The sequence below is a fragment of the Haliotis rufescens genome, unplaced genomic scaffold (assembly GCF_023055435.1).
Source record: "Haliotis rufescens isolate VD_foot unplaced genomic scaffold, xgHalRufe1.0.p SCAF_1, whole genome shotgun sequence".
In the NCBI taxonomy this organism is placed as follows: domain Eukaryota; kingdom Metazoa; phylum Mollusca; class Gastropoda; order Lepetellida; family Haliotidae; genus Haliotis; species Haliotis rufescens.
Window position 1 is genome coordinate 83,232,599 of NW_025963779.1, and position 14,282 is coordinate 83,246,880.

General features: G+C 42.1%; 1 protein-coding gene across 1 annotated transcript; it reads left to right on the forward strand.

The window, feature by feature from the left end:
* The first annotated feature begins 865 nt into the window (after window positions 1-865).
* LOC124136914 (15-hydroxyprostaglandin dehydrogenase [NAD(+)]-like) lies at window positions 866-10,775 on the forward strand. Its single transcript, XM_046502972.2, has 8 exons — window positions 866-982; window positions 3,269-3,377; window positions 4,407-4,530; window positions 5,903-6,009; window positions 6,820-6,916; window positions 8,123-8,199; window positions 8,973-9,118; window positions 10,489-10,775. The coding sequence occupies exons 2-8, from the start codon at window positions 3,285-3,287 to the stop codon at window positions 10,634-10,636; spliced, it is 792 nt and encodes a 263-aa protein (XP_046358928.2). The 5' UTR covers window positions 866-982; window positions 3,269-3,284; the 3' UTR covers window positions 10,637-10,775.
* The last annotated feature ends 3,507 nt before the right edge of the window (window positions 10,776-14,282 follow it).

The following is a 14,282-nucleotide window of genomic DNA, read 5'->3' on the forward strand; positions in this document are numbered from 1 at the left end:
ATAGCCACACATCCTTTGAATATTGTAGTAACCGCATCTGTGCATTTTGTAACATGTTATTGTAGATATAATTATTTAAAAATGCCTTCCGACAATGACTGAAAAAAGCTCTATTCTATGAATATTAGCTTCCGCGGTGATGCGGCCGTCAAACCAGCTGTTTCAATCAGAGGGGGTTTATTGTGATTTAATAGTCCCTGATTGACCAATCAGAATCGAGTAAATTCCAAATTCATGGTAGAATCTGTATTAACGCATAGGAAGTTATTTTACAAACGTGTCTTTATTGCGATATGTCATGACGAGGCAAGTTAGAGTGAGTGAGTATGGTTTTACGCCGCTTTTAGCAATATTCCAGCAATATCAAGGCGGGGACCACCAGAAATGGGCTTTACACATTGTACCCATGTCGGGAATCGAAGCCGGGTCTTCGGCGTGACGAGCGAACGCTTTAACCACTAGGCTACCCTACCGCCCCTAGGCATGTAAGAAACGTACTAATCAGTCAGTATAAATTGAAGAAATTCCCTCCTTTGAGATCCAGATATTGATACGTACACCGTATGAACGTTGAAAACAGACCAGGATGCTGCTGCACAACGCGATCTTAGCGCTAAGGTGTCCGTACTCCCATACTTTAACATAAACCTGCCACAGTCGAAGTGCTATTTATGTCATTTCTGTCTTTTCATTATTTTTTAAAAATATTGTTTGTCTTAAATTAACATAGCATTTTTATATAAGTATATCTTCGTGTTGTCAACAGATACACACTAATGGGTGATAAGTCGTCGTGCAAAACAATCCTGTGCATGTTTATTCATTAGAATGGTTCGTGTGTGACAAGGTCTAACTAATTGCTAATGGCATGCACAACCGTTGCCACGCCAGCTGGTCTTGTCATGAAGACTACATTCATAGTACACAAACTGAGCTGGTGACCAGTGTTCGATGTCGGAGGGTTTGCCACAAAGTTAAAGCGGTGAGTTACAACCATGCAGGACACTAACAGCCCATAATCATTAATGAGAGGATTAGTTCGTATGTAGATATATACACACAAAGGCTAGCGAACATGGAAGACAGACGAAGACATGTACACGGTTTCTGCACTTGTTGTGATATGGGAGTCAACGCATTTGTTGACAGTGATAAGTATTTTGAGCTTGCTTTCAAGTTGAGTTTGTAGCCGCGTTTGTTCAGGTGAACATGTGATTTGCCTTTGCATGTGTTTGTGACGGGTACGACGGGTGCGGCAGTATACCCCAAACCTTTCGCGAACACCTCGTATCCTCACCATTTGATAGTGATTCAAATCATCGGTGTCTCTTCGTCTCGTAGGTTGCACAGGCAGTTAAACAGTGTTGAAAATGCCAATGTTAATTTGTATTGTTGCGTTTCCAAGTCAGCAAGTCGGATTCAAGTAGAAATAAAGGTTATTTTCTTTTATTGAGCATAGCCCAAGCCTTTCTTTGAAACTTTGAAGTAACTTTCAGGCAAGAGCCGATCTGAATGAGTTTGCTATTCAGGAATTTTATTGCTTGAGTATGGAAATGCCTTTGTTGCTTATATTTAATACATTACAAGGCAACGGGTCGGACATATGATGAAATGTTGAAATGAGAGTTAGGTGTATTTCGAGAGTTTAACTTGTTACATATCAAATGTGAAACTTTGCACAGATATCAGTCTGTAAATATATATATACGTCAGGTTCCATATCGAAGGAACGCCCCCTGTTATTGCTATTGCTTTGTGTATGTAATGTTAAATTCCCTCTGGATTTTAGGTACCATTTAGGAGATAAATAATAGACCACTTGGGCTTTTAAAGTGCAGACGTTGTACCTTATCATGATGGTCTTTTTACGTATGTAAGTTTAAATGCTAAACCGTAGTATCGGTTTACAGTTTGTTAAAAAATACACTTGATAGCCTTGGCTGGCCGCTTGGGGTATATACTACACAAGCGAAGGTTCCCTACTCCGATGTCAGCCCTTTGTCGCACCTGCCGTATATGAGCTCAGTGGGATATTTCCTCTGGGAGAAAATCCAGATCTCGAGTTCGTAATGCAGCGTTGGTGCCCCCAAAGGAAATTCAAAGACCAGAGTCGATGTCCTGTTGTTGATACAGAAGCTGGTTACGTAACAGATGGTTTCATCCGATGTCTGTTTATGTATTTAGTGAGTTAGTGAGTGAGTATGGTTTTACGCCGCTTTTAGCAATATTCCAGCAATATCACTGCGGGGGACACCAGAAATGGGCTTCACACATTGTACCCATGTCGGGAATCGAAGCCGGGTCTTCGGCGTGACGAGCGAACGCTTTAACCACTAGGCTACCCGACAGCCCCTTATGTATTTAGACTGGCGTGGCAACCTATATCTATATAGATTAATTTTGTAATACCCTCTGTGTACTCAGATCGGGCCAGCTGTGTATTTGAACAGACCAGTTGGTTTAATCAGATTTTATTAGATAAGCGTCAGAACACAACCAGTCTGTGGTTAATTGATTGAATTTGAAAATATTGCCAAAACTGTTGTTATATGTTTCTTCTGTGTTATATTATAAGTATAATATATCCGTGACTTTCATTATGTGTTATGGTTTTATTTCATTTCCGAAGTGTATCCCATTGTGCCTATACTGTTTTGTTGTGTCAGTATGGACCAGTTTATCTCCTATCACGGGTGAGTGAGTGAGTATGGTTTTACGCCGCTTTTAGCAATATTCCAGCAACATCACGGCTGTGGACACCAGAAATGGGCTTCACACAGTGTACCCACTATCACAGGTGAAACAGGTAACAGTCATGTTCACTCTTGCATTCTCACGCTGGGCGAGTCCAACTTTTAATCATTTAAAGCTTTAAGGCTTTTAATAACAAAAAAATTATTGCGCCTTAATACAATAGGCCCGTCTATGTTTTGTTCGACTTCAAGTGTGTGCATGCACCCTCGCCCTTAATGCATTTTACAATTATGAGTCGGCTCAAATGTGGGTGAGGCACTACTGCAGCGTTAGCGGCGAAATGGCCAGTTAAGCATTGTGACACATCAATCTAGGAAGATGTTTATAACTGTTTGGGTAATGTTGACCAATTAACTTCACCTGCACTTTCCACCGATTAAGACGGTTTCTTATATACAGGGTGGATTGTGTAGTCCAAAGTGAAGAGACCGCGTTCCAAACATTGTTCAACATCCTTATTAGTAATATACCGATGTCTGGGTCACTATTTGTGTGTATATATCCTTACCTGCAGCATAACGCAAACCGAGATGCATCTGAAAGACAAAGTAGTGTTCATCACTGGAGGTGGAAGGGGGTTCGGGAGGGCCGTGGCTGAAGCTGTGCTGAAGAAGGGTGCAAAGGTGAGGATACTTTACGACTACAGTTCCATGTAATGGTCGCGTCTTGTCTTACTTTGTTTCAAAATGTCATAATTACTTTCAGTGTGTGAATGAAATACAATATTTTCATGTGCATATATAACTGACTTGTGGAGATCCGGGGTAGAATAGGTCTTCATCAACCAATTCTTGACATAAAAGGTGACTAGTCGTAAGAGGTACCTAACCGGATCGGATGGTCAGACTTGGTTGATGAATGTCATCGTATCCCAAATGCGTAGATCGATGTTCATGATGTCAATCGCTCGATTGTCTGGTCTAGGCTCGATTATATACAGACCGCCGTCATATACAGTAAACTACGGTTATAACGAACACGCTTATAACGAACTGACGGATATAACGAACTAACTTTTTAGTCCCGACTATTGGCTGTAGTTATGCTGTATATATGCTTATAACGAACTACGGTTATAACGAACTAAAAATAGTAGTCCCTTTGAGTTCGTTATAACCGTAGTTTACTGTAGCTGAGTAAATATTGCTGAGTGCGGCGTTGAACAACAAATAAACAAACAAACAAAACATAATTATATACCTTTCAATTTCACATGTAAAACCATTGTTTTGTTCAGATCTGTTCTGTTAGAAAGTGGCATGAAGTCACCACACCTTGTGATGAATGCTTTGTTGAATGAATGAACACCTTGTGGTTATCTGCCTACAGTTCCATTAAACCCATGTTCGGGCCCTTGGAGTTTGGACATTTGTAATCTGATATATAGGCTTTGTATAAGACTGAAAGATCATCACTTGTTGGTGTTTTCTGAAGACTAACAGAAGCTGTCTACATTCGCTGCCACAAGCCATCAATCAACAGAGATCAAGGCATTTTTATGTACACCGAACGTCGCCTTTAGAGTATTCAAGAAGTTGTTATCCATAAATTGTGTCTAATTCTAACCCGGACCTTCACGGGGCGACCATAAGTATAGTACATGTACATTATAGAAAAAGGATATATATTCTGTACGTGTCTTCCCGTTTTAGGTTTGTCTTGCGGATGTGAACGTCGAGTTTGTTGAAGCAACTGCTAAGGAACTTCAAGCTTCCTGTGGACCAGATAATGTCGTCTTTGTCAGATGTGACGTGTCGGATGCTGCTGCGTTTTATGGTGGGAAACTGAACTTTCTTACACTATGGAGGGGCGGGGTGTGTGTGTGAGGGGGGGGGGGGGGGGGGGGGGGGGGGGAGCCTAGTGGCTAAAGCGTTGGCTCGTCACCACGCCGAAGACCAGGGTTCGACTCCCCACATGGGTACAATATGTGGAGCTCATTTTCCGGTGTCCCCCGCCGTGATATTGATGAAATATTGCTAAAGGCGGCGTAAAACCATACTCACTCACTCTCACAATATGGAAAACGTGCTGTGAGTATGGGACTCTCGGCTAGAAACTAAACTTCTGTTAATATAACAGTATTGGACCAAGACGGAATGAAGAGATGTGAGCTATTGTCACTGAATTGCCTGAATTGTTTTTATGTTGAGGTGAGACCCGTGAAAATCGGGGGTAGAATAGGTCTTCAACAACCAATGCTTGCCATAAAAGGCGACTATGCTTGTCTTAAAAGGCGACTAACGGGATCGGGTGGTCAAGGTTCGCTGACTTGGTTGATGCATGTCATCGTATCCCAATTGCATGGATCGATGCTCATGATGTGAACCACTGGATTGTCAGATCCAGACTCGATTATTTACAGACCGCCGTCATATAGCTGGAATATTGCTGAGTGCGGCGTTAAACAACAACCAACCAACCAACAATTATGCATTTAAAATCCGAGTCCAACTATACATTACGTTTTATTCAAATAAATCGTAAGCATATGCCTTCTCAATGAAGTCTGCCTCCTTGGTCTGTGAATTGAGCGTCTGCCGGAGAGCTGCACTTTCATACACAATTGTCACAGGACGCAAAAGTTGAAAGGGTACACAACTGTCACCATGAAACACACACTGATGTGGTATTTGGTTTAGTATGCTGGTGAAAACAATGTTGTTTGGCGTTGTTGTTGAGGTGGTCTTTGCTACACGTTAAAATAAATATTCTTTTTCGAAACAAAATTATTTTGGACTCATACTGATGTTTAAAGCAGGTCAAGGTTATTCTATTTAATTTAATTAACTTAATAAAATAGTGGATAAATCGTTTGCCCGAAGAGCGGAAGGTCAGTGGTTCCATCCCCGGCCGCGTCGTTAGAAAAAAAGCATTTACTTGAAAGATGGTACTTGTTGTTACCCTGTCTTCCGCTCGGCATTCAGGGGATAAAACAAGGACTCGACGATTCCGCACACTGTGTGAGTGGGTAATCCATCTTAAACTGCGGCATGGTATCTCACTTGGCTAGCACTATAAAACCGGCATATGCACGCACGCACGTCCCTGTATAAAGGGAAATAATTCTCTTCAATGCAACGTTGTACGCCATTTCACCTTACCTCTTAAGAAAGTCCTTCATAAAACATATGGACATGTTATTATCTAGATGCTTTCCAATCTGCCGTGTCAAAATTTGGTCGAATTGATGTCATGTGCAACAATGCAGGCATACTGGATGAATCTATCTGGGAAAAACAGCTCGACATCAACTTCGTAAGTATGTGAAACTTCTCCTACTGTTACTTTTGTTTGTTTGTTGTTTAACGCCGCACTCAGCAATATCCCATTTATATGACGGCGGTCTGCAAATAATCGAGTCTGGACCGGACAATACAGTGATTGATAACATGAGCATCGATCTACGCAATTGGGATACGATGACATGCATCAACCAAGTCAGCGAGCCTGACCACACGATCCCGTTAGTCGCCTCTTACGACAATCTTAGTCACCTTTCATGTCAAGCATTGGTTGCTGAAGACCCCGGATCTTCACGGGTCTACACTGTGTTACTATTATCAACTTCATCCTCAGCATCGATAAGCCAACAATTTATACTGTTTGAACCTTCTGAATGGGACAGTCAACATTAACGTGTATGTCATATAATATGCTTTTGCTTTTGTGTTGTGCAATATAAAGCTGAAGGGTTTCATTTTACAAAGCATAACTCATAACTTAGTCTTTTAAATATTTCTTGATGAAATATGATACCATACATCACACGAGGAATATGACATGCTGCACGTGATTTTATGCACATATCTCAAAGGACGGGGGGTCGATGACTTTGTATTCCTGTTCTAATAACACTGCCTGTTTTGTGTTTAATAACGCTCAAAGCATTATTAAACTATAAGTAAGAACCCACAATCCCCACCCCCTTCCGCCCCACCTCTTCCGACAACCCACCTCACAGAGTCAACACAGCCAATCCCCGCTGCTTCTCTCAAACTTATGCCTCAGTAGCGTTTCGCTCTGCCATACTTCTCCACTTTATTTATCTTTCTCCTCTATATACAGGGTGGCGTTGTGCGGGGGACCGTGATGGCGCTGAATCACATGAGGAAGGACAAAGGGGGTAGAGGCGGCGTCATCATCAACACCGCTTCAATGGCAGGTGGGACGGTCGGGTAGCCTAGTGGTTAAAGCGTTCACTTGTCATGCCGAAGACCCGGGTTCGATTCCCGACATGGGTACATTGTGTGAAGCCCATTTCTGGTGTCCCCCAACCGTGATATTGCTGGAATATTGCTAAAAGCGGCGTAAAACCATACTCACTCACTCACTCACTCAATGGCAAGTCATACATTGTTATTCCTTTCGTTCAATGTGTAATTGTTTTCCTGGACCTCACGTCTGGGCTATAGTGCACATAGATGCTGGTTGCTTCCATGGGGTATGCGTTACCTGACAAATGCCTTATATGAACAGTGGTCGGGCTCGCTGACTTGGTTGTTTGTTTGTTTGTTTGTTGTTTAACGCCGCACTCAGCAATATTACAGCTATATGACGGCGGTCTCTAAATAATCGAGTCTGGACCAGACAATACAGACATGCATCAGCCAAGTCAGCGAGCCTGACCACCCGATCCCGTTAGTCGCCTCTTACGACAAGCATAGTCGCCTTTTACGGCAAGCATGGGTTGCTGAAGACCTATTCTATCCCGGATTCTATCCCGGATCTATCCAAGTCGCTGACTTGGTTGATGCATGTCATCGATCCCAATTACGTGGATCGAGGCTCATGTTGTCAGTCATTGGATTGTCTGGTCCTGACGCGATTATTTACTGACCGCCGTCATGGCGTATGGCGTTAAACAACAAACAAAACAAACAAACATTATATATTATATGTATGTGTATAATGAATGATAATGAGTTGATGTGACATCTTCTAGACTAAGTCTATTTCTTTGGGAAATTGTGCGAGTGGCGGGCTGCTATCGGTGGGACAGGACGTGGGTACCTTTTTCGCCTGTACCTTGTATCATCACTGATTATCAGTGATCTATTCATATACAGTAAACTACGGTTATAAACGAACTCAAAGGGACTACTAGTTTCAGTTCGTTATAACCGTAGTTCGTTATAAGCATATATACAGCATAACTACAGCAAATAGTCGGGACTAAAAAGTTAGTTCGTTATATCCGTCAGTTCGTTATAAGCGTGTTCGTTATAACCGTAGTTTACTGTATCTTCATTAGTTTGCCTTTTCGCCCCACAGACTCTGTGTCGGCAGATAATGGAGACTGGTTATTGTCTGGCGTTGACCTTATGAATTTCGAACGCCAGTATTAAGCTCACCTACAATTCTGTTGAAGGTTTGCGTCCTACATACTGGTTTCCTGTCTATGGAGCAAGTAAGAGTGCTGTTTATCATTTCACGGCGAGTTGGGCAGTAAGTGAATCTTCTATGCGCTCGACACAATCAATTTAAGGGGCAATTAAGAAATACATTTGTACATAATTATTATATTATAATAATTTTGTTATACATATCACAGTCATATCGATCCTGGTAGTGCCATCTAAAAAAAATCGCTTCACATTTGAACCTTATTTCTACTTCGCGTTTGAAAGTCACAATGTACAAACAGTAAGTCGTCATTCAATGGAAAGACTTCAATGGAGCAATCACAGGTGGTCAATCACTTGATTGTTTTAACCCGTGAAGATTGGGTAAGAATAGGTCTTCAACAACCCATGCTTGCCGTAAATTGCGACTATGTAAGAGTGTGGCCAGGCTCGCTGACTTGGTTGATGCATGTCATCGTATCTCAATTGCGTGGGGCGGTCGGGTAGCCTAGTGGTTAAAGCGTTCGCTCATCACGCCGAAGACCCGGGTTCGATTCCCGACATGGGTACAATGTGTGAAGCCCATTTCTGGTGTCCCCCGCCGTGATATTGCTGGAATATTGCTAAAAGCGGCGTAAAACCATACTCACTCACTCTCAATTGCGTGGATCGATGTTCACGATGATCTATGTATTGTCTGGTCCAGACTCGATTATTTATAAATTGCCATCATATAGCTGGAATATTGCTGAAAGTGCCGAGTGTGGCGTAAAACAACAAACAATGGAACAGGTGAATGACCGCAGATGATACTTCATTGGTTGGTTGGAAATGTGTTTACAGCTTACTTAATTATGCATTTATATATTTCATCAGCAAAATCCTGACTTGACGTCCGCTGAAGTCCGCCTGGTCAGTATATGCCCATCGGGATCCAAGACAGCTCTTCTGGAAGTGACTGATGAACAGATGATTAACAGCGAACACTTCAAGCAGGTTATGGAACAGGTTTCGTACTGCACGTAAGCATGCATCAATAATATTCTGAAACTGACAGCAGCAGTGCGATTATTGCTCATACAAAGAAACAGTTCTGAAAGAAATGGGGGCGGTAGGGTAGCCTAGTGGTTAAAGCGTTCGCTCGTCACGCCGAAGACCCGGCTTCGATTCCCGACATGGGTACAATGTGTGAAGCCCACTCACTCACTCACTGAAAGAAATGTGTCAATCGTTGATATGTTTATAATTTTTGCACAAATAATAACATCAGGTAACTTTATTTGGCACGTTAGTTATAGAATTGTTCATGTTGTGGCATATATTTATAATGCGCAACCAGATGCGCGAGTGGTCCAATCACATGAAGGTCCGCAATTGGTTGTAAAGAGTTGCGTCCCTTAGCCGTCGCAAGGCCCGGATCCCCCTGGCTTGACTTCGACGGTGGCTTTAATTAATATGTTTATTTTAACGCGCTATGCCCGTGCCCTTGCCAAACCGGTGTCTGTTGTAACCATTTGAAGCCTTACCCATTCTACACGGGTGAAAACGGTGTAATACCAGAATATCAATCGTTTAAAAGTATGTCATTTCCTTCCGGATTGTTTTGCACTGAGCATATATAGTCCCCTTTACACGTTGTTTAACTACAACGAATACTACGAAGCTACTCTCTGCCACGGTTACAAATAACTGAAACGAAAATTGTTAAATACATACACCCATATAAACATTTTACATGCATAAAAAATACAATAGCACACTCGTTCTCGTTAGATACGAGGAGGTTGGGGTAGCCTAGTGGTTAAAGCGTTCATTGGTCAGTCATAGACCCAGGTTTGATTACCCACGTGGGTACAATGTGTCAAAACCATTTCTTGTGTCCCCTCCCATGATATTGCTGGAATATTGTCAAAATCGACGGAAAACCATAACTGTTACGAAACTCACCTCCGCTTGTACGTGATCATAGACATGTCATAATAATGGTATCAAACAAGAACTGGCCTGTCGACTGCACTTAATGAACGTATCTGGAAGAGTGAGTGAGTGAGTGAGTGAGTGAGTTGGGTTTAACGCCGCTTTTAACAGTATTCCAGTCATATCGCGGCGTGTCAGCTTAATGTGGGAGGAAAGCCCGAACTGATGCAGGTCTCAGATGTTTACCACTTCGGTGAAACCCACGAGCACGGGTATGGTGCTGACAAACCTAGCAACATAATTGGGGCGAACCGGGATTCGAACCCGCAATCATAAGTATTTGGAAGAAGGATACAGATGTAGTATTTTCGAAATAATGAATTTATTACTTATTTTATGTTCGGATAGAAAATTCAACATCTTGTTATGTTGCACTTGCATCTCGTTATAGAGTAAGTTCTTCTATACGTTCAAGGGTGAACCAGGTGGTTGAGGCGTTCCTGTTGGCAATGGAGGACGACACCATCAACGGCACAGCCATCACCATCAAGGGCAAAGATGGTGTTGAAAAGGGAAATTTTCTCCTTGACCCCACTACTAAGACGTACGACATAAGAAAGTAGTCTGTGAATACCCGACCTGAAAGAAGACTTTAACATTCCTCAGTCTCAAATTATGTTATCAGCCATGGTCTGCTTAATCCCTGTGTCAGAGAATGGAGAGAATAAAAATAAATCTGACTGAAACTTGAAACAATCAAAATGTTTCCATTAATTGCATTCGCCTGGTTTTGACAATAATAGTTGATTGTGTACATTATGTTTGGTCGTCACAGCAGATCAAAGCTTTCATCCCGGTTTCAGGATTACGGTCAAAATGTCAAGAATACCTTGGACCGAGTTCGACACGAGCTTTGCGGACGAACCCTCTTCGCTGATAATGTACGTGTACATGTAGATAACCTCCCTTTGTAATCTTAACAACCCTGTTTCTGCTTGAGTTACATGATGTGATATGAAATGGGGTTCTTTTATATCCACGCACGTGTGTGTGGCTGCATGTACTAGTCCAGAGTTATGCTGGTTTTATAGTACCAGCCAGCTTAACGTGGATAAACCACTCAGATAAATTGTACTCCGAGCCGGCCTGTCCTTGTTTTATCCCATCAATGCTGAACGCCAGGCAGAGTAGTGAGTGAGTAGGGTTTAACGCCGCTTTTAACAGTATTAAAGTATATCGCGGTGTGTCAGCTTAATGTGGGAGGAAAGCCCGAAGTGATACAGATCTCAGACGTTTACCACTTCGGTGAAACCCACGAGCACCTAGAAATATAATCGGGGCGAACCGGGATTCAAACCCATAATCATAGGTTTCTGGCGTGCACAAGGGAGGCAACTCTGCACAGCGAATCGCGGCGCCCTAGACGACTGGGCCACCCGTGCCCCCGCCAGGCAGAGTAACAACAAGTACAATCGGCCCGGGATTCGAATGTGTCAGTGAATGCAGCCTAGGAAGGGATAATGCTTTTGGATAAAGTCTTTTTTCTCAACGACCTCAACTGCTTGAGGCACCTGTTGTACATGTGCTTAATGCACCCTTACACGAGAGTGGATATACACCCGTGAGCAGAACTGAAGTCAGTGTATCTTAAAAATATAACTTGGTGAATGTACGCTGTATGTTCACATTAGTATTGTGCCGCAGCCTCCACAGCTAACATAATTCATACAAATGAATATATTCATGTACAGTGAATTTGTGTGTTTGGTTGTTTGTTGTTTAACGCCGCAATCTGCAATATTCCAGCTATATGACAGCGGTCTGTATATAATCGAGTCTGGACCTGACAATCCAGTGATTGACATCATGAGCATCGATCTATGCCAATGGAATACGATGACATGCATCAACCGACTCAGCGAGCCTGACTACCCGATCCCTTTTGTCGCCTCTTACGACAAGCATAGTCGCCTCTTACGGTAAGCATGGGTTGCTGAAGACCTATTCTACCCCGGATCTTCACGGGTCTCATCCTTTAAGAAAGCTCTTTCAGGTTAGTATTCGAAACATGACCATGTGTCATTACTGCAGCCTGTGTGATTGTAATGTCGGTTTCATATTCGTCAACTTCCTCGTGTGTGCATTAGTCATCGTCGTAAATAATTCCATCAGTGAATATTAGTACGAGTACATACAAGATTGAGTATAATAAGCTGTACAGATCTGCATAAATGTCCCAACATGATAACGCTATTTTAAATCAACGTATGTTGTTATTCGATAAATATTATCGTGATTCGCGCGTTGAACCTCTCGCGTGTTTGATGGTGATTAAAAGTTGTGTTTGGGATCTCAAATTTGCAGGGGCGGTCGGGTAGCCTAGTGGTTAAAGCGTTAGCTCGTCACGCCGAAGACACGGGTTCGATTCCCGATATGGGTACAATGTGTGAAGCCCATTTCTGGTGTCCCCCGCCGTGATATTGCTGGAATATTGCTAAAAGCGGCGTAAAACCATACTCACTCACTCACTCACTCACTCACTCAAGTTTGCAGTGTTGTGTCTAACCCGGATCTTCGAGGGTCGAATCAGGATGGTATTATTGCAGTAATATATACTGTGTGTTTGGTTTTGTCCGTTTTAATTACAAAGCTCATCTTCTGAGACGGCGGCCATGAGGTGAACCGCGGCCCGTAACGCAAGGAGTGTGTTGTTTTGAGGAAATTTCGGATTTTTATTTTTTTTCAAAAACATGTTTAATCTCGAATCCTTAGATGTGTTGTTAATATTAATCCCAGTGTACTGTACCTATCAGGTACATTGGTAGACGTTATCATCATCAGGTATTTTATTGTTATACCAGTCAAATTAAAGAATATGGAAGGAAATGACCACATGCTAGGCATATACATCGATGCATTGTCTGCTTCAATTCGCTATTGTGAGGTTAATGTTGCCGTGTTAGATATTTCTGCTACAGGTACAAAACCAGATATTTTTTGTTTTTAAAACTATGCAAGCCTGATGTTTTTAAAGCAAAACACCTTGCAATCATGTCATTTTTGTGGCAGGCAAAATGTTGTCCAATAGTCTGAATCATTGTTTTTTGGTTCAAGAATCTTCGGTGACAAGTTGTTTTTCGATTACATCCCGGCCGCAAATATGGAAGGATTCTCGATAGTGTGCGGACATAATTGTTTCACATGCGTGTATGTGTGTGCAGGTGTTCAGAGAGGAGAGTGAGATTGAATTATTGGGTTAATGCATATAATTAATGAGTTTAATCAGACATTAATTATCAAATTTTTATGTCCCGTCTGTTCCCCGACATATCTCTCAATCTGTCTAAATTTGCTTTCTATTGCGCAACGTTAGTTACTGTTATGTCAACTCGTGAATGAAGAATGTTCCAGCGGAAGATATTATGTTTAAGGTAGCGTCCTTATTTCGTAGAGATTATCACCCTCTGTTTTCCATATCATGCCCCGTATCACCCAAAGACACACCAGACCGAGCCTCAGCCAAGTGGGGATTCCAGGTTAGAATTGATCCCCAGCTTGACGCAAGGGGTGATTTAATAGATCCGATAATTAGGTTATGGATCGTTGCTCACAATATCAGTCATTGGATTGTCTGAGAGAGAGAGAGAGAGAGAGAGAGAGAGAGAGAGAGAGAGAGAGAGAGAGAGAGAGAGAGAGAGATGTCATGAATATATTTGTAATGTAACCTGCGAGAGCGTCGAAGGGCGTTTTCATATACAATATCCCTGTCTTCGTGGGTTGCTATAATCAGGCAAGTGGAGCTAATATTAGCGTCTGTTGATATTAATCGATGTTAATCGATCAAAAATAGCACCTCTGTCATTATTATATTTGTAGAGCAGTTATTGAAACGTCATATTCATTACAACACACACCATGCTACAAACGCATCTTACGTCATTATTGCTTTATGTAATTATGAACTGATTTTATATTGTTTACTACGTAGTTTCTATAATGATCAAATATCATTATGTAGGCATACTTTACATCTAATGAAAAAGAGAAACTGTGAGAGAGCGTGTGCGTGTTAAGCAAGTTTTATAGAGCTAGTCCACTGAAATACCTAGCCGCAGTTTGACATGGATACCCCACTCATACACCGAATACTGACACTGAACCGACATGTAGTTTCTTTTATTTCCCTCATGCCGACCCCGGCAAGGAAACAAGCACCACCTTTTAAAGTGTTTTTGTACAACGCAGCCGGGGATCGAACATCGACCTTTC